Source organism: Neoarius graeffei, chromosome 25 (assembly GCF_027579695.1).
Source record: "Neoarius graeffei isolate fNeoGra1 chromosome 25, fNeoGra1.pri, whole genome shotgun sequence".
NCBI classification, from domain to species: Eukaryota; Metazoa; Chordata; class Actinopteri; order Siluriformes; family Ariidae; genus Neoarius; species Neoarius graeffei.
In genome coordinates this window covers 43588447-43609419 of record NC_083593.1, presented here as the reverse complement: position 1 = coordinate 43609419, position 20973 = coordinate 43588447, and the positions used below count along the sequence as shown (strand labels likewise).

Here is a 20973-nt window from a genome sequence, read left to right as displayed (position 1 = left end):
CAGGAGGACTGTCTTTGGAGGAGTCGCCTTGTCCCAGGCGACTGCTGGATCCGGCATAGATACTAGTAGACCCCCTCCGGAATACTGTAGGCACTGCTGATGGTAGTAACACACGTTTGTGCTGAACTGAACACCCAAGAGATTCTTTTAAGCTGGGAAGGGTGTCAAAACAATCCAAATCGAAGTGTTCAGAGCACAGGACGGATGTTGGTGAGGGCTCCCACTTGTCACAAGTGCGCCTGATTGCTTCACCCACTTCGCATGCAGCTCGGGATCTCTGGGAAACTTGAATAAACTTACCCCATCCTTGTGGGTTTTGGAGCAAAAGCCAGCAACGCAACGCGAAGGCATAATAACTAATAAATATATATATATATATATAGGCACGGTGGTGTAGTGGTTAGCGCTGTCGCCTCACAGCAAGAAGGTCCTGGGTTCAAGTCCCGGGGCCGGCGAGGGCCTTTCTGTGTGGAGTTTGCATGTTCTCCCTGTGTCCGCGTGGGTTTCCTCCGGGTGCTCCGGTTTCCCCCACAGTCCAAAGACATGCAGGTTAGGTTAACTGGTGACTCTAAATTGACCGTAGGTGTGAATGTGAGTGTGAATGGTTGTCTGTGTCTATGTGTCAGCCCTGTGATGACCTGGCGACTTGTCCAGGGTGTACCCCGCCTTTCGCCCATAGTCAGCTGGGATAGGCTCCAGCTTGCCTGCGACCCTGTAGAAGGATAAAGCGGCTACAGATAATGAGATGAGGTGAGATATTATATATATATATATATATATATATATATAAAATAATGTATAATAAAAATACTAATAATGATAAACTAAAGTTCCTCCTAAAGTTAGGAGGAAGGTTCTTTCGCTGACGTCATATAGCCCCTCCTCCTCCTTCGTCTCCTGGGTGCTGCAGCCCCGTCAAATTTGCCCAAATAGCCGCGTTTTTTATCATAACTTGTAAAATAGGCGCCTTCGTGAATCAATATATGGATCGGGAATTACTTGTTATAAAACATCGCCCAAGATGTCAAAAACATGTCATCAGCACTTTAAGCTTGCCGCCTATGCATATGCTAGCCCCTATTAAATGCAGATGTTCTTAACATGATCTCTGGGTCACAAGAAATCAATAAATGGAGTCCAACATTGTGATTCAAACCTTACGCGAAAACATTAAGCGTTTTTTGGCAAAAAATGAACCTCATGGTGCCACCATTAGACTTATGGTCAAAAAATTTTACAGGATGTCTTTATTGGTGAAAAGGAACACCCAAACAAAAATGCATCGGATCCTATGAAAGTGAGGGCAACTGATGCACCCTATTACACATAGCTTTAAACTCATCACATATGACGTACCATTGATTTGATTAGTTAATAAAACTTGTCACCATTGGCAAATCGCCATGGTATAACTGGAATAAAACACTTTGGTGCTATTTTGATGATTTCCCTATAACCTGCTGTGTTGTATTCCTAAATGTAAATTGTTAAATAACATGGAAATAAACAAGAAACAATTTTGTCGAACATTGTATTCAATATAACAGTATTTATTCTATCCACATTCACTGGATATGAGCAATCGCACGCTCTGATTTACTCTACTGCTAGGATATCGGCTCATGTACCGTGAGTAGAGAAAAACAAAACGGTGGAACGAGTTGCCGAACCAACCGAGGACGAAATAAAAACTCTACTCGAAAACAAACAAACAATCCCCCCCCCCCCCCCCCCCCCCCCCAAAAAAAAAAAATGGAATGAAAGTATTTGACGGTAAGAACATATCCTCCCCCCCAAGAATTATAATCATCGCATTTTTCACAAATTGCTCCTGTCATTGCGCCGGTCTGTTTACATTCTAAGCAGAAATAATTTTGTCGGACGTTTTGCATAAAAGATTTTATTTATCGAATTTGCAAAAAAATAAAAATGCTATATTTCTGGAAATCCAGTGAATGTGGATAGAATAAAACAGTTATTCCATTCAACCTCGTCGTACATGGCTTTTAGCCAACTCGGCATGACGCGCCTCGTCAGCTATCAACTCGTGTACGACTCGATTTCGTGGAATAACTGTTAAGTGTGCTGTAACATGACGACTGAAGATGAACGATGTTAACCTTCTTTGGCCGTTGTGTTTCTCAGATCAATCATTTCATGAAAATGGAAGTCAGGTCTTGATCATCCTCGGCCTATTGGCAGCAATAATGGTGGTGGTGGTGTGTACCATCACAGTCCTACTCCGGTGAGTTCATATGGAATAGCAGGCTACATGGGAACATACGAGTGTAATTTGTACAGATGGGATTGGAACTCGCATACAAGTTGGACATTTTAAAAACTTTTTTTTTAAGGCAGTTTGTATCCTTGCCTGAAGACTTTTCTTGTAACGAGTGCTGTGTTTCAAAACAAATCTGGATGTTTCTCAATATGCAGACAGTCATGTGGGAGGATCTCAGCTGGTGGATGTAAAGCCAGTGACTTTCCTGAGGGAGGAGGAGTGTTTGTCTGTGAAAGCTCTGCAGCGTTCACTGAGCTAGCCGACACTTTTTTTTGGCACAAAAACCAAGAACTACTAATTTATTTTTCCATCCATCTTGGATCCAGTAGCAGAGGTTATACGGTGTTGTGTGTTGCTTTTGGTACCTAATGCAAGCTGGCGCCATCATGAAGTATTGGTAGATTAGGGGCAGAGCTAGCAGTGCTGTTCATTGCTGATTGGTTTTGTGTAATGTGCCAAGTCATGTTTGTGCCATTAGAAGCAATATGCGTTAACCTGTGCAAATCTGTACCAGCACTAATACGGCTTTTCTGCTAGGAAAATGTAGTCATTAATTCATCTTCAGTAAGCGCTTTCTCAGGGTCAGTGGTGTAAAATTTTACACTAGGATAGTGTTCTAATAACATCCGTACAATACTGTTTTTGTTTCAGTCACTACGTTTACATGCACATAGAGAGAATCGAATTTCTGCCATTGCTCGACTGAAATCAAAGTTCAAAATGCCATGTATACACCTTAATTCGGCTGAAATTGAACTGAACTTGATTTCTCGGAATCGAGCTACACGACCTAGTTTATGCGATTTCTGCCGAGCTACTTTGTGCATGTATACCCTATCGAGCTAGTTGTCGAGCTACTTCCGGAAGTGACGAGACCACAAGCGGGAAACACAACAGCCTCGGTCGGCATGACAACAGTAGTAGCGAGCAGCAGAAGAGGTCAGGAGGAACAAACGAAGAAGAGAAAATGGCGATGTAGAGCTCTCTGAAGTGTGGGTGGAGCACAGAGGACGGCAGGACAAAGTTTCTGGTACTAATAGGCTTTTTATTGTCAGACTTTTCAGTTTAACAGCCTACTTTTATTCTTGAGAGAAGCATGCACACACGCTGTGTTCTAGTCCCGGGATGAGCTTTCCCCTCTGCTCTCCCTCTGCCTCCTTAAATAGGGCGCGGTTACTGGGAAGACACACAAACACAGGTTAATTACTGTCAGGTGTAGTGATTCTGCCACTCACCTTCCCTGGCTCCACCCTCCTGTCACAGACCGGCGCTTGACCACGCCCCCACTGCCACAGGCAAGCAGAAACGTGCACTTCTGGAGCAATGAGGAGACAGAGTTCATGCTCATTCAGCTTAAGGAGTTGAATATATTAAAATTCATGGACGGGAGAAAAACGCGCAATGGAGAACACAGAACTGATAACTTTGTTTACACTCTTGAGTAGCTCTTCTTCATGACGACAACCGGAAGTGTACCAACACGATGGGGCGTGTAGCGCCACCTGTGGCTCGGGTACACAATGCACCTCACACAATAGCCTGATTTCATTGTGTGCATGTAGGATTGGATTTCTCTGGCACCCTGCTGGGACCTTCAGCTCGATTACCGACAGCAGCTCGATTTGGATGTGCATGTAAACGTAGTCAGTGTATTTCCATCAGTAAGTTGAAATGTGAATCAGTTTCACTCTGTATCAGCAGCTAACCAAAGAGCAATTACAGTCCTTTTCACTGTGACCTTTCCAAGTCGTTGCTCAAGACGTTGGCAAATGAACTAGGATTTCTTTTGTTTCCAGCCAAAGCCAGGCCTTGGGGTGGGGTGTGTGTGGGTTTTATATATGTGCTTCTTGAAAAACTTGATATGAGCAGGTTAGGTTAAATGACTGACTGACTAATTCGTGTGCTATATTATCTTTCTCCGTAAATTTATCAAAAGGCTCAAGCAGCACTGCAGTATGTTTTTTGATTTATAAATTATATAATAAGCTTCTTGTACACTTTCAAAGTCCAAACAAATAAGCACTATACTTTCCGACTAGCTTGCTGTCAAACTTTTATCCAAACATTTTTAGTAAATTAAAAGTAGACAGCCTTTCGATTTCATAAAATCGGTGAAATTTAGTTCCGTCTGAAATTTGGTCATTATGATGCATGTTTATTGCTGTAATGTCTCAAAAAAACCAGGCCATTCAGTGGCTGGGAAGTTATTTAATTTGAGGAGATTAAAGCAAATAATATGCATGAAATCGGTCGCTTCACACAGTCAAGCAGACGGAGGAAGTCCGTGTACGCATGCGCAGGTTTACCTTCTTATCTTCTTCTTTTGGGTTTTACAGCAGCTGCCATCTACAGGTTTACCTTTGAGCATGCACTGACAGTTACATCACACCGAGGTGCTCGCTGACCACTATTTTGCCCCTTTTCCACTACCCTTTTTCAGCTCGCTTCAGCTCACTTCAGCCTGACACGGCTCGCGTTTCGACTACCAAAAAACAGCACGACTCGGCTCGCTTCAGCCCTGCTTAGCCCCTAAAACTCGCACCGTTTTGGAGTGGGGCTGAAGCGAGCCAAACCGAGCCGAGTGAGGCTGGGGGCGTGAGCAGACACTCCCCTGTGCGCTGATTGGTGAGGAGGAGTGTCCTCACATGCCCCCACACGCCCCGCGAGCACGCTGGGATCTGTAAACACCGTAAACCCGGAAGAAGGAGAATTACGAATTACGAGAATTTCTGAAGCCTTATGCGCCTCGCCTCATCTATACGCTCTTGCCAGTATCTGTTGGCGTTGTTGGTGACAACAAGCTACAGCACCAAGACCAGCAACACTAACGACTCCATGTCCTCCATGTTTATTGTTTACTATCCGGGTCGTGAGACTACCGCTTAAAAGCTCACTGATGTCACTGTTTGCGCTGCTTAACGACATCACGTGACGTCCACCCACTTTCGCTAACTCCACCCAATGTGTCCACCCACTTCCAGCCAGCACGGTTCAGCGCGGTTGTAGTCGAAATGCAACTCCAACAGCCCCGCTCAGCTCGACTCAGCACGGCACGGCTCAGCCCGACTCAGCCGCGTTGGTAGTGGAAAAGCGGCATTAGTTTGGTCCTGCATTTCCTTTCCTTCATATATAACATAACGCCTTTTCTTCTCGCTTTCTTTCCGTTACTGTCGTCGGTCCTCCATTTTTCTCTCCTGTTTCAAATTCGTATCCCACAATGCCTTGCGCGAACAGGGAAAGCCCACCATGTCATGCATGATGTAGTAGCTTGAATGAGGTCACGGTGAAGCAAGAAAAAAAAAAAACGGTGGAGAATTTAGGGCCACGTAGCTCTAAATTCATTAACTGTTCTTTTCGGGGGGAAAAGTAATCAAGTTGGAAGTCTATGATTCGAATTCAGTAGGTTTCAGTCCGCTAAACAAAAATTGGGTGTTGGGGGGGGAATTATTTTTATGACCTAAACATGGAAAATCTGAAAGGCAGTCTACTTTTAAGATTGTGCTTGATGAAATAAATCTCAACATATCACGTACTGAACTGTAATTAATTAAAAGCGAGATTGGCTTTCCATAAAAATAGACACTTGCTGTGGCAGCAGCACAGTGCACTAAATCATGCAGATACAGGTCAAGAGCTTCAGCTAATGTTCACATGAAACATCAGAATGGGGGAGTGTGATCTCTGTGACTTTAACCTTGGCATGATTATTGGTGCCAGATGGACTGGTTTGAGTATTTCAGAAACTGCTGATCTCTTGGGGTTTTCACACACACATGTCTCTAAAGTTTCTACAGAATTGTGTGAAAGGGTCTGCAGGCTGAAACACTTGAGATCAGAGGAGAATAACCAGACTGGTCTGAGCTGACAGGAAGTTTTTAGTGACTCAAATAGCACTCTTTACAACCATGGTGAGCAGAAAATCGTCCCCGAATACGACACATCAAACCTTAAAGTGCCATTCCACCATTGGATGCATTCTTTGGCATAAAATACAATATATTTTATGACAACATGACTAGACAGAGAAATCTTTTAGCTTCAAAATGATATATCAAACAATTTTTTGACAACGACAAGTATATTAATTTTGCGACCAAAGTCACCTACCCTTTTAATTTCCGCGCGGTAGTGAAACGTGATGTCATCGGCAGGTTCCCCTTCTTGTGTACCACGTGTCGGTCTATTTTTAGACCAGGAAACCCCCAAAGTGAGAGAGTCATTTCTCCTCGTATACGGGGGCCAAAAAAATTGCGAAAAATTGAGTTAATCTTTCAGTTAGCTAGATTTATTGGTATTAGCTAGATTTATTGGTATTATTTTTATCGCGTTCTATCCACCATTGCTGATATGTCACACGTCACGTGGTACACAAGAAGGGGAACCTGCCGATGACATCACGTGCGGAAATTAAAAGGGTAGGTGACTTTGGTCGCAAAATTAATATACTTGTCGTTGTCAAAAAATTATGTTTGATATATCATTTTGAAGCTAAAAGATTTCTCTATCTAGTGATACCATTTATATATGTTGTCAAAATATATTGTATTTTATGCCAAAGAATACATCCAATGGTGGAATGGCACTTTAAGGTAGATGGGCTACAACGGCACAGCAGAAGACCACATCAGGTTCTAGTCCTGGCACCCAAGAACTGTGCTGCTGAGGGTTTCATCAGCACTTCATTTCTCAAACTGGACAGTTAAAGACTGGAAAAAGAACACTTTTTTTTTTTTTGACTAATCTTCAACTGTCTAGTTTGGTTGAGCCTGTGATAGCCTCAGATTGTTGTCCTTGGCGGACAGGAATGGAACCTGACATGGCCTTCTGCTGTTGTACCTCATCCACCTCAAGGTTTGATGTTTTGTGCATGCCGAGATGCTTTTCTGCTCACCACAGTTGTAAAGACTATTTATTTGGAGTTATGATGTCCTTCCTGGCAGCTTGAACTGGTCTGGCAATTTTCCTCTGACCTCTCTTATCAACGAAGCATTTCCACCCACAGAATTGTCAAACGCAACATTTTTTTCCCCACATTATTCTGTGTCAACTCGACAGACTGGGGTGTGTGTGAGGAAATCTCAAGAGATCAGCAGTTTCTGAAATACTCAGATCAGCTCATATGACACCAGTAATCATGCCAAGGTTGAAGTCCAAGAGATCACACTTTCCCCCATTCCGCTGTTTCATGTGAACATTAACTGAAGCTCATGACCTGTATCTGCAGGATTTTATCATTGTAATGCTGCCCCATCACTGGCCAATTTGGATGATTACATAAACGAGCAAGTGTACAGCTATTAAAATGAACAGTGAGTGTATATGGGTCTGTCTCAGAAACTGGGTACTGTGGGGGTACCCCACTAAATATACTAAGTCAATAAACTATATGGTTTTGAATGGTGGTGTTGGTTTTAATTTGAAATAAAATAATGAAAGAAATAATACAGAGAAGACAATCTTCAGAATTTGGCAAAAATTCTGCAAATTTGTAGAAAAATGGCAGCTTGATCTGGGACATGATAAACGGTTGACTACACCGCATTCCCTTAAGGTTGTAGTCCACTGAAAAGTCTACAGTTATCACTAATTGTATTTTAAGTTGTAACTTTATACACCTAAGGATTGGTGCGCTCACAGAATAATCATAACCGTAATAAAACATCATGCAAAATATTTGATCACCGTCGTAACTCCATTTTCCGCAAACCCAAAACCAATACGATCGTGTGTTTTGATCTAAACAAAGCCTCAGGGTCGAGGTCACGACCTCACCAAAAGTAGTAACTTAAAATTACTACACCATATAAAAATTTAGTGATAAATCTGCGATTTTGTTTTTTAAAACGAAAGCTGAAAGTTAGGTATAGAATATGTTTCTTACAGAATATGTTACGATGGTAGCTGGTCTTGTATGAATTTCTGAGCTATAAAATGAGTCGTGGTCTATTTTTTACCGTAGCGTGTTATTTGTGTGCGGGGAAGGACACACATTCACAATTTGCATGTGTAGAATGGAATTTTCCACTCCAACAGTTAGAAGTTGATCGTGCTTCCATTTGCGGTCTTTCTGTTACGCGGGTGATCTGTTTGGATGTCATCACTGAAAAGGTGAGTTTTGACAGTTTTATTTTGTTTTAGTCTTGCAGTATAAGGCAATAGAATGTTTCTTTTTCATCTTACTTTCATATTTTGTAGTGTTTGCGTATTTTTGGCCAATATTTTGCAACCATGGTCAATTTAGATCGAACTTTTGATAGAATCTACGGCCAGTCATTTTGCCTTGCCCCCGCCTCGCGCTCCGTCCGGTGCGGTAGTGATGTCCCGTTGCTCGCACGCTGCAGCAGAGACCCGCGCAACCTTCAGCCGGTACAGTCGCTGTTCTTTTACCACCGCCGTTATTCTCATCTTTCCGGTGTGTTCTTGATTTTTCCATTGTGTCCTATTTCGCCGTATCAAATACCCAAAATGTATCATATTATTCATATTTAAGTGAATAATCAATTGTCATCATAACTTGGCATTTTTAACTCAAGCAATCAAAAAGAGGAAATTTATTCAATATTTTCACTCGTCTGTGAAGGAGGGGCTTTAATTCTTCATGATGTAGTTATTTTATATGTAAATCAATTTTACAAAAGCATTTGAATTGTAATCAAAACAGTTTTCCACAGTGGAGGCCAGATAAAGCAAGATGCTATCTTTATTCTTATTAAACATGACAAAAGAAACAGTGTTAGGTAAATACAAAAAAAAAAAAAAAGGAAAATTTATTTTTTGACCATAATGTCCCAAATGAGAGACCAGTTTCTGAGACGGACCCATATACTGTAACGTATACCATGATCACCTAAAAATTTGGCTGGTTATTAAATCTCTACTCATAATCGATGTGTATAATGGTTCACAAAATATAAATCACAACAGGCAATTCACTGGAAATCTTCTCATTACCTTTTATCATCTCTTGTTTCTGATACTCGTAAATAGATTTTGCTCTCGTTTGTCTTTGCAGTGTGAGGAACCAGAGGCGGGGCAGTGAGAAAAAACAGGAATTAACCTCAATGGTGAAGATGAAGTCCATGCTAATCTAAAGTGAGTTCCATGAGATCTCTTTCACTTCATCTGAAAGTTTTCAGAGCCGTGTGTGTATGTATTTAGCCTTTTGTGTGGACCAAAAGTCCCCAGAATGATAGGATAGTGTAATGTAATATATTATACATACAGGACACTTTCTCGATGGAAGAAAAACATGTTCTATTCCCTTCTAGCATGTTTCATTCCTTTGGTTTGATAGCATGCAATATTATTAGCTTATCCTACATCACTCTACCCAATGGAGAATGAGCATTGAATATGGTTTGATATTGCATGGTTGTCAAGATAACATGATGTCACACGTTGGCGCTGATGCGAATATCCAATGAGAGTTTTCTGCTGCACATGCACAGAAGCATTTCTTTGTTCGCCAGGAAAGACAGACACGCTGAACACCCGAAAGGCTACCGAAACTTCATTAGATATTCTTCACACATATATTTACAAGACAAAGACATGCCAACAGACACCGAAAAACTGGAAAAGAGACACGTCGGAAATGTAAAACTTCCGCACGAGCGAGCAGCTGTGACAATTTGTAAACGAACATGGCCGCGAGGTTTGCTTCATTAAATACGGAAGATCGTGAGAGAATTTTGAAAGAGAAAAGACGTGTTGAACGCACAAATGTGTATGAATAATAATGGCTTTTTTTCATGATAGATATATTCCATTCAGCTAGCATGATCTTGAATGAGTTGAAGATGAGGTCAGTATCATGCTAGCTGAATGGAATATATCTGATAAACAGTGCTTGCAAAAGTATTCATCCCCCTTGGTGTTTGTCCTGTTTTGTCACATTACAGGCTGGAATTAAAATGGATTTTTGGAGGGTTAGCACCATTTGAGTTACACAACATGCCTACCACTTTAAAGGTGCATTTTTTTTTTTTTTTTAATTGTGAACCAAACAATAAGATAAAAAAAAACAGAAATCTGGAGTGTGCATAAGTATGAAACCCCTAAATAAGAGCTGGTCCAACCAATTCACTTCATAAGTCACATGATTAGTTGAGTAAGATCCACCTGTGTGTAATCAAAGTGTCACATGATGTCTGTATAAATCAACCTGTTCTGGAAGGACCCTGACTCTACAACACTACTAAGCAAGCAACATGAAAACCAAGGAGCCTCCAAACAGGTCAGAGACAAAGTTGTGGAGAAGTATAGATCAGGGTTGGGTTGTAAAAAATATCCCAAACTTTGAATATCCCAGGGAGCACCATTAAATCTATTATAGCAAAATGGAAAGAATATGTCACCACTACAAACCTGACAAGAGAAGGCCGCCCACCAAAACTCACAGACCGGGCATTAATCAGAGATACAACAAAGACAACACTGAGGGAGCTGCAAAGATCCACAGCGGAGATGGAAGTATCTGTCCATAGGACCACTTTAAGCCGTACACTCCACAGAGCGGGGCTTTATGGAAGAGTGGCCAGAAAAGAAAAAAAAAAAATCATGTTTAGAGTTTGCCCAACAGCATGTGGCAGACTCCCCAAACACACGGAAGATGATTCTCTGGTCAAATGAGACAAAAATTGAACTTTTTGGCCAACCCAACACCCTGAGAACATCATCGCTACAATGAAGCATGGTGGTGGCAGCATCATGCTGTGGGGATGTTTTTCATCTGCAGGGGCAGGAAAGTATTTACCCCCCCCCCATGTGTCAGTACTTTATAGAACTTTGTCTCTGACCTGTTTGGAGGCTCCTTGGTTTTCATGTTGCTTGCTTAGTAATGTTGTAGAGTCAGGGTCCTTCCAGAACAGGTTGATTTATACAGATATCATATGACACTTTGATTGCACACAGGTGGATCTTAATCAACTAATTATGTGACTTATGAAGTGAATTGGTTGGACCAGCTCTTATTTAAGGGTTTCATACGAAAGAGGGTGAATACTTATGCACACTCCAGATTTCTGTTTCTTCATTTTAATTATTGTTTGTGTCACAATTTTTTTTTTTTTTTAATTAAAGTGCACCTTTAAAAGTGGTAAGCATGTTGTGTAAATCAAATGGTGCTAACCTCTCCCCCAAAACCCATTTTAATTAAAATCAGGACAAACACCAAGGGGAATGAATACTTTTGCAAGGCACTGTACCATGAAAAACAAAACAAAACAGCCAATAATAATTATTCACTCACAAAAACAATACTTCCTTCTGGTTACTAAGGTTAAGGTGAGGTTAATCACTGTCAGTGGAAGATGTGCGTGTTTTGCTTCGATGCACTCTAGGAGGTCTGCATAATTTTCTAATAATTTATGCGTTAATATTTCCATCTGTAATAATAGTCATGCACTGTAATAATTAGCAGTCCTCCTGATTAGATTTATCCAAACCTGTTTTTGCTTTCCTTCTCTGCAGGTTTTCAGGTTGGCCTCGTCTCTTTCAGCCCTCATAGGGCTTCATCATACGGAGTCATAGCCTCTGCAGCACTAATATCTACACTACAGTCCCCACAGTTTCACTTTTCTCCTGTCGCTGCTTGGGGAATAGGCTCCTTTCAGCGGAGTTCTGAGTCCCATAAACTGTGAACCCTTCCAACTCAACCCTTCCAATGTAGCACAACTTGACAGAAAACAGTTACTGGCTTTCATTGTTTGATGTGCAAAGCAAATTTTGCCAGCTTTGGACCATGAACACCAGCACACGTTAAACTCCGTGTGTCCGCACTTACCCGTCGCTTCAGCTTTTCCATGCAAACTCGTGCCGTTTGGCTGCAGTGACACTTGGAACGCTGTGAAGAAAGAAAGAAAACAGAAGCATGGCTGTTAACTAGTTGTGCGCCGTGTTTTGGGCATTAAGAATAAAGTTTGCATTCTCTACGTTTCAATGCAAGGGACGGAGCTCCCGAACCTAGCTGCTACGCGCGGACACGAGACATTTTGCAGCCAGGTGGCTTGAGGGAAGCTGAGCATTTCGAGGAGTTGATATTCGTTCACATCGAGATGAAGATTTCTGTCGCTTCATTTCTTCAGCCTTGTCATTTTAAAAACAGGTCGAGGCTTGTGTAAATAATCCGGGGCTCGGTTTGAACCTAAAGTTGCCTTTGAAATCTAATGACTTGAGCGGTAAAAACGTATCTCTCATTTTAGTGTCATAGGCAGGGCCAATAATAACCATCCTCTAGACCTCCAAGACAGCAAGTTGGCATCCTGTAGACCACACAAAACATTGGCACTCTGAATCGATGTGGTTAATTGTTCTTACTTACCTCAAGAATCATAAACGCTTTGGGAAAAGTGAAAGTTTTCAGTGAGCGTTGAAACAGAACGTGAGCATAACTACTTGGCCTTGTGTTAACACACCCACTCAGGACCTAACCACAGCCAGAGCAGAACCAGCATCAAGTTCCTCGTGAGTCAGTGGACTGCACTGTACTGTACATGTTCACGCTGTTATTCGTTTCACTTTTATAACCATGGCAGTCTGTTAAGCTGGACATCTGCTGATGTCTTGTGTAGATGCTGATTAGCATTTAATGTGCGTGAACTTGTGCTGCGATTGATTCCGCTGCCTTATCTTTGCTACTCTGTATTCATATTAACACGCGACAGAATGACCCTTTGAAGCCCCATGACATGGAACCATGAATCCAGCCTCAGCGACGAGTCATTTAAAATTTATTTAATGCAAATTAGATTGGATATGGTAAACTGACAAATTCAAATGATTGGTGGCAGTAGGTTCAGTCCTCTGGGTGTGTGTACACTCCTCATAATTTCTGTTTCTTGCTGCATTTACTTTAGATTTAACAGGATTTGGGGGGTGGGGTGGGGGAAGAGAGAGAGAGATCGTTAAAAGTATCACTGGAGTGGATCGTGTTCAAATAGGTTCAATAACCAGACAAAAAAAACCCACTTCCTGCTGAATTTTGACAACAGTTTACATTTGGTATGAATGCGTCCACTCTTCTCCAACTGCGTTACATACCACTGAGCTTTATGTAAAAATCTGTAGAGACGAGTGAAGCCATCTGGCCGCCATCTTACCACTCACATTGCGTGTATTTGGCTTGTGTCAAACCGTCATATCCGATCAAATTTGCCCCAAGTAAAGCATCTCCTGACTTTAACAGCTCTTTTACTACTATGATTACTTTTACGGAGATCATTTCAGTTTTTCTTTGTACAGGAAATCATATTGGACGCCCTCTGAAGGCCAATTTATGCTGACAACCCAGTCCTCGCAGATGGCGTCGCAGAAAGCGTCTGCGAAGCCCCACCCCCCCTTCGCAGACGCTCTGCGCGCACCTCCCAAAAATTGTGACCACCGCAGAAGCCTCGCAGACAGCGTTGCAGACAAGAGGGCTCTGATTGGTCCACTCTACATCCGCTGTACACGCACTTCCGCTTCCCTACTTTCCCGGTTTGGTTTGTTTTCACGACCGGCATTTTTAAAAACACGAGCGAAGATGGAGCAGCACGAAGAGCGGTTGATCGAGGAAGTACGTACATCTATACGACTCCGGTTCTAGTCATTATAAGTAACCGGAGGATAAACACTCAACTAACCACACCCACCAACTACTCCTAGCGGTTTTGCGACTTCGCGCCCCCTTGCGTTGTGGCGGTGAATAACATCGCGCACGCCTATTACTCCCCGCTCAACGATAAATTACAACTGTCTGCGAAAGCCTTGTCGCAAGAGCATGCAGAGGCCCTGAGAAATAAGCCATTGACTGGGAAATCTGACGAGCGCTGCTTTCAGAGTACTCATCAATATACTTACTCTCCATTTAAACTAAAATCAAGCAGTTAAAACAGATGATCATGCCCATTTTGTCAATTTGTGCGACTGTCACAATTGTCTACATTGTCAGTTGTGCTTAGCCTTAGGTAAATGAAAATAACTCCTGACCTAACTAGATAACAATAACATCTCTCTTTTTATTTGCATCCCTTACTGCCATTTCTGCCTCAGCACTCAGTTCGTTTTTCTTTTTGAATTTGACCCATTGAGCTTGAGCGCTCACATTCAATATCAAACATGTCTGCACTTTGGCTTTTAGTCTCTGGGACATTTCCATCAAAAATCTGACAGTCACAGTGTTCATCTCAGATATTATGGAATCAATTTTGTGCCAAAATGTTCATACAATACTTTTGAAATATCAAACAAAAACGACAAATCAAAATACAAAAAAAAGTCAATTTTTTTTAGACTGGCAAACAAATTATTCGTGTAATCGTGCAAAATATCAGTCTATTACTCTTCAGAAACCTTTTATTTTGGTTCTGCGTCTTTCTCAGTTTTGTTTGACGTAATTTATTTTGGTTGCGATTCAATATCATAGTCGCCACTGAAGTCCACTCGATCCTTGTTTACCGTCAATGGATCGGTCACTCGTCAAACGGTCCGCCAGAATCCGAGTAGGGAATGGCTGAGCGTAGCTGTCAGTCAAACACAAGTTAGCCAATGGGAATGCATTCCTGGACAGCCCGCCCACACGTGAAGTTTGTGCCAAAACTGCAAGCAAAAAGTCAGGGAGCGCAAACGAGAAAGCTGGAATCGCAACCAAAATAAATTGTCAAACAAAACCGAGAAAGACGCGGAACAAAAATAAAAGGTTTCTGAAGAGTAATAGACTGATATTTTGCACGATTACACGAATAATTTGTTTGCCAGTCTAAAAAAATTGACTTTTTTTTTTTTTTTTTTTTTGTATTTTGATTTGTCATTTTTGTTTGATATTTCAAAAGTATTGTATGAACATTTTGGCGCAAAATTGATTCCATAAGACATCAAGGTCAGATTTTCAATAAAAACAGACAAGACAGATTTTCTGTTTCGTTTTGCTCTTGAGAACCATCATAAAATGCTATAGTGCAGGGGTTTTCAAAGTGTGGGAGAGTCAGCCCCCCCTCAGAGAGCAAATAAACAACAGCGCCCCCCCCCCTTACAATTTTTGTTGCTATACTTAATGTTCCAGTCGTATTTTTAAAAAATGGTTGTTGTACACTTTTATTTTTTTCTTTTACACATTTTAAACATCTGTGCTTTTTGAAAACATCTTTTTCTTTTACACGTTTTAAACATCTCATAGCATCGTTAGCTAGCACTTCTTGGCAGACAACACACTGTGGCAGTGGAGCATCTTCAGATCCAGTCCATGAAAATCCAAACTTTAAATAATCGTGGTCATACTTCCTTCTTTTTTTGCTTGGCTCAGACTCTGTCTCCTCACTCACTGTAGCTTTAGGTACTAAAAATCGATCCATTTTGTCTCTGGCAAAGGCTAGCTGAAGTTCGCAATAGTAACTTATTCTGGTTTATTTTTCCTCACGTTGCGCCCCCCCCCCCGAAGAACTCTGGCGCCCCCTAGGGGAGGCGTGCCCTGCACTTTGAAAAGCCCTGCTATAGAGGATCCACGCAAATGGCACACGTGTAACAAGTGTTGCCAGGCAAAACAAACCTCGTCCGGCAGCACTTATATGTTGATAATGGTAATATTTCTCACTCATCAGCTGTCACGTTATAGTCCTATGAAAATCCATGACCTTGAGTTTGACATTTCAGAATCATTCAAGGTCATAGAGGCAACTCAAAGCCCATATGGCACTTCTTATATGTTGATAAACATCTGGCTATCATGAACCATTTTAAAGTTCCAGCCCTTTGAAAACCCATGACCTTCAGTTTGACCTTTCAAGGTCAAAGATCATGGTGCCAAATGAAAGCCCATAGGGCACTTCGTATAAGCTGATAATGGTAAATATCTGCCTACCATCAACCGTTTTCAAGTTACAGCCCTCTGAAAATCCATGACCTTGAGTTTGACCTTTCAAGGCCATATTGGAGTTCCTATATGCTCATAATAGTAAACGTCTATCTATCGGCAACCGTTTGCGTTATAATGGAAAATTATTTTGACCAAAAGGTTGACCTTTCTGGTGGTAACCTTCACCTTGACCTGAGTACCCCCAAAATTTAATCAGGTAATCTACGGACCGTTGCCTACCTACCCTAAGTCAATCGGTGCAACCGCCTAGACGCTAGATTGTTAAGACAGACAGACAGACAAACAAACAAACCGCACTTCCTGCTGATTCCATCACGGGTGAGGTAAAAATGATCACACGCTATAAATACTCGCGGGTGACACGTCCGTCCACAGCCTTTGACTTGACGCTTTGTACAGTTCACTGCTGCACATGCAGGCGTCTTTCTTGTAATTTTTCTCACCAACTGCATCAATAACGTGTCCAGTTTTATGTAGCTTCCGGTAGCCGCTCTGCTCCGTCATGCGAGTGGTAAGATGGCTTCACTCTGACGAGCCTATGAGCTCTCCAGGTTTTTACGTCGAGCTCAGTGTTGCACACCCACTGAAGCACAATCTGGCAGGTTTTACCTCGGTGGATTACTTGGTGCAAAAGGATGGCAGGCGATCTTTTCAGAATCAGGAACGTGCAGGTCTGCCAAAACACTTAACGACACCAAGCAAAATAAATCCTAACACGACACATGTAACATCATTTAGTTAACCACATCAGGAACGATTAGTTAGTGTGAACGCAGGGTCAGTCTCTTTATCAAACATCAAAACTCTCACGGCAGTCCCTGACTGGTTCTTTCCCTACCAAGCCTTTTAAAAAAAAAAAAAGCCACCTTGATATCTGTTTTCAAGCTAATGCATATTCCTGATATTGATTCTGTATTAAAGCTTGTCTTTACAATTTTATTAAATATAGATTTATGTTAGGGTATATTATTGTCCAAAAAAATTTATCAAATATATGTATGTTTTTACTGTTCCCAGTGTTATAAAGCTTAAACAGTGCATGTGTGCTTTGTGTTGCTTTTTTTTTTTTTTTAATGTGTAGCCTTAAACAAGCACAAATATACTTTTCTTTGTACAGATTCAGTATTGTGATGTATGAAATGATACAGATATTTTCTCTATAATTCCTATCAGGGCTTCAGGCAGCGTGTTTAACATCACCCTTTGTAAGGCTTTAGACGCGACACGCATGCAGTCTCCTGGGTGGTCATGAATGCACTCTAGTGAATTGTGTTTGGCGTTATTGCTGGATATTTCTGTGAAACCTTTGGTGCAGAGACGACATCGGATGTGTCGAGGGCAGCGGTGACTCAGTGGTTGGTTATTGGTGGGGAAATTTAGGAATACTCTCTAATTTTCCTTGATGCTTGCATTCGTCAGGCTTTTATTAAGGACATTTCAGCTGTGAGGACAGAGCAGCCACTCACACCTCGGAGACACTCACTTGTAAGTTACTTTGGATAAAAGCCTCAGGTTAATGAGCAAATGTAAATACTTGGGTGCTTCCTATGTTTAACCTTTTATGTTATGAATTCCTAACCCCCATTCTTGTCTAAGAAAAGACAGGATGCGCTGTCCTATGACAGCATGACTCCAAATATTTAGTCTTTATACCGCAACGTTTTTAAGAATTAATTAAAAGAATGACTGTAGATAGTCATTTCCTCACCAGCCTCTTTTCTCTCTCACAGCTTGCTGTACTATATTGATTTATTCTATCCATAATCACTGGATATGAGCAACCGCGTGCTCGGATTGGCTACTCTACTACTAGGATATCAGCTCATATACCGTGAGTAGAGAAAAACAAAATGGCAGAGCGTGTTGCTGAACAAACCGAGGACGAAATAAAAGTATTTGTTAAGAACGTCTCTCTTCTCCCCCCCAAATAATTATAGCATTTTTCACAAATTGCTACTGCCATTTGTTTAAAGATTATTGAATTTGCGAAAAATAAAAATGCTCCGTTTCTCAAAATCCAGTGAATGTGGATCGAATAAAACAGTTATTCCATTCAATCTCATCGTACATGGCTTATAGCTAACTTGGTGCTACGCACCTCATCGGCTGTCAGCTCATGTACGACTTGATTTCGTGGAATAACTTAAATAAACCGCTGACACTGGAGACACTATAAATGTCTCCTTATGTCTTTGAAACAACGTTAAATTTGTTTATTAAGGTTTGGATTACGTGGCGCATCCACCATACAAGTCCTGATAGCGTATTTAATTCGTTACTAACTCCAACACAGTGAAAGCCCTTTCTTCACAAGTCTCAGCTTGTTCAGACGCCAGGCTCGGAGTGCACAATATAGCAGTTGTGGGATTCGATCCTTAACCACTGAGCCATCACTTCCTGTCAGGCCGATGAGCTGAATGAGAAGGCAAGTGATGAGTGGGATATTGGATATGTGAAAACATCGACAAGGTGGCCCACGTGTGCAAACGCACCTCGTGATCTGCATGCGGATGTCCCACACGTAGTGATGTCACTTTAAATTCACACTTCATGTAGCAAAACATCTGATCAGGAAGTGAGAGAGTGAAGCATGGAAAAAGAAACGAGGACATGCACTGGCTTTGGATAGAAGACGCGTCTGCTAAATTCATGCATGTAAAAATCAATCGTGTGATGATACAGGATGTCTTGAAATGATGGTGAGGAGTCACTTTTAACCTTTATCACTACGTGGAGCTTTTGGAATATCCGCAAGTAAATTTTAATCTCGTTTCGTCCTCAGTACTGTACCTCTGCTTACTGGAATGTGGAGGGAATTCCTGTATGTGCATGTCAGAAACATAGTGAAGGAAATATTCAGAAGAAAATCACCGTGTTATCTGTGTAGTCATGTTTTGGGTGAATGTAGGAGCAGACTAGTAGACGCAATGGTGGTGTTCAGAATATTCCCAAATTAATAGCATTAATGGATGAAGGAAATTAAAATACCTTTTAATGAATGCTCCTGAAATAACTTGCTAGCACTATAATAATAATAAAAAGGCATCTTACCTAAAAACTTTCTACTAGCTATGTTTGTTCTCCAACAAGGTGCAATTTGACGTGTTTCTGGCTGCACATTAAAACACACCATAGCTGTTTCTCTGGAACAAGCAGCACGTGACCTCTCTCCTTCTCCCCGTGCGGTTCAGGACCCTGAAACTGCATGCATGTTTTGATTTGATTTGAAGCATGACATTTTAGATCACTTTTTGGCTCTTGATGCTGTTTTTGTTGGGTAGATACCACGCTGGCAAGAAAAAAAAAAAAAAAAAAAACCCTGACGTGAAAGATCATTTCACGTTAGCAATGACTAAACTGTGTCAAATCATTTCACGTCACATTCTTACAGAAAATGTCCTTAGTACCACCGTCACCTTTAATATTCTGTGTTATGATAAACTCGTAAGTAAGTGGGGGTGGTGAAAACAAATATGAGAAATGTATGTATAGTATATTCTTCTTTTGTGTACAATATAAGCTGGTTTATTACTCTTCTGTTCATATTCTTGTGAAATAAAAAGTTATTTTATCACAATTTGGTCCTGTGAGTGTGGGATTTGTTTAACACATCAACACAAGGTTGCAGGAAACATCGCAGGACAGGATGAAATGTGGTTTATACCTCAGAGATGATTGGTCAGAAGGTGCTGATTAGTTTTCTTTTTTCAGCATCATGGGGAAAAAACAACTCAGGTTTATTGCCGGGTTTCAGTCACGTGACTTTTCTTAGCGGTTTTACTGGAAGTGAAATAACTGGTGGTCTAAACGGCTGCCGTAGTGCAAACAACTTATCAGAGTACGCTCGTAATCTAGAAGCCACTGCTCGCTTTAGATATATTCAGAAGATTGCTATGCGCAATGGAATCGACCCCTACAGTCTGGGAAAGAAGGATTTGTCATACGATCTCGAAAACTATCCTTCAGTCGAGTTCCCCGACATCTCGAATTATCTGGTGTTACAGACGTCTTTCTACACCGCAAAACAGATGAAAGCGTGGAAGAGTATGGAGGCTTACTACTTTTTTTGTATGTGGCTGGGTAAAGAACCTCGCTATCAAGTCGCTGCCGAATGAATCCTGTATTGATTTTGCCCGTGTATTTTTTTTTTTAAAGCTTTTCGTTCGTGTCTTTACAACGAAGCGCTGCGAGTTGAAGTGTAAACAAACAACAGCTTGCTTGATTCTCACTTGTGTTGGCTCTTATCTCTCAGCTAAATCATCAGAAACCCCTTTAAAGACCTGGATCTTAGTTAAACAAGACGGAGAAGTGATCACGGCGTATTGTAACTGTACGGCTGGGGAAGAATTTTGTTGCGACCTTCATGCATATGGACTTTGTGAGAAGGAAACAAAGAAACAGCTGGGGACTTTAGCACTTCGTAACTAAAAAAAGTACCGTAAAATAATGACACACAGCAAGAAAAGTACTTGGAAAACACTAAGGACGTAGCTGAGAGGGATATATAAACCTTTCACCAGGTGAAACTTGAGCATGCTTCAACTCGGCTCCCTTCGATTTCAGTTAGAGGTTCAAAAGCCACCTTTCTCTATATCTTTTTGTGAAATCCTGTGTTCGTGTCGAACAACCTAAAACAACGCAAGCGTAAGGCCTTTTTCATGCAAGCAATGCACCTTCTCAGCTGAGCTTTGGTAGACCACCAGCTAAAGTTTTGAATAACTAATGAGGCGGATGTGACATCACATGAAACCCAGCAATACTAAAGCACTTTCAAAAAAAAAACCCTCCTAATTTCTACACCATTTCACAAAAACGTTTTTAATGTGTAGTTGTTGATAACGTG

The 20973-nt window shown here is 41.4% G+C and overlaps 1 protein-coding gene and 1 long non-coding RNA gene across 3 annotated transcripts in view; both read left to right on the top strand.

Annotated features, from left to right (window-relative positions):
* The window catches only part of il11ra (interleukin 11 receptor subunit alpha), a 112692-nt gene extending 98167 nt beyond the window's left edge, over window positions 1–14525 (top strand). Inside the window, exons 10-12 of one of the 2 annotated variants that reach the window (XM_060909303.1) lie at window positions 2146–2245; window positions 9294–9373; window positions 11753–14525. In XM_060909303.1, coding sequence (XP_060765286.1) covers window positions 2146–2245; window positions 9294–9372 — 179 coding nt within the window. In that variant the 3' untranslated portion in view covers window position 9373; window positions 11753–14525. The remainder of the gene's footprint in view (window positions 1–2145; window positions 2246–9293; window positions 9374–11752) is intronic. The other variant, XM_060909302.1, reaches the window with a different exon arrangement.
* A 521-nt stretch (window positions 14526–15046) lies between these two features.
* On the top strand, window positions 15047–19707 carry LOC132873008 (uncharacterized). Its single transcript, XR_009651515.1, has 2 exons — window positions 15047–18829; window positions 18913–19707. It is a non-coding gene; the product is annotated as an uncharacterized LOC132873008 (long non-coding RNA).
* The last annotated feature ends 1266 nt before the right edge of the window (window positions 19708–20973 follow it).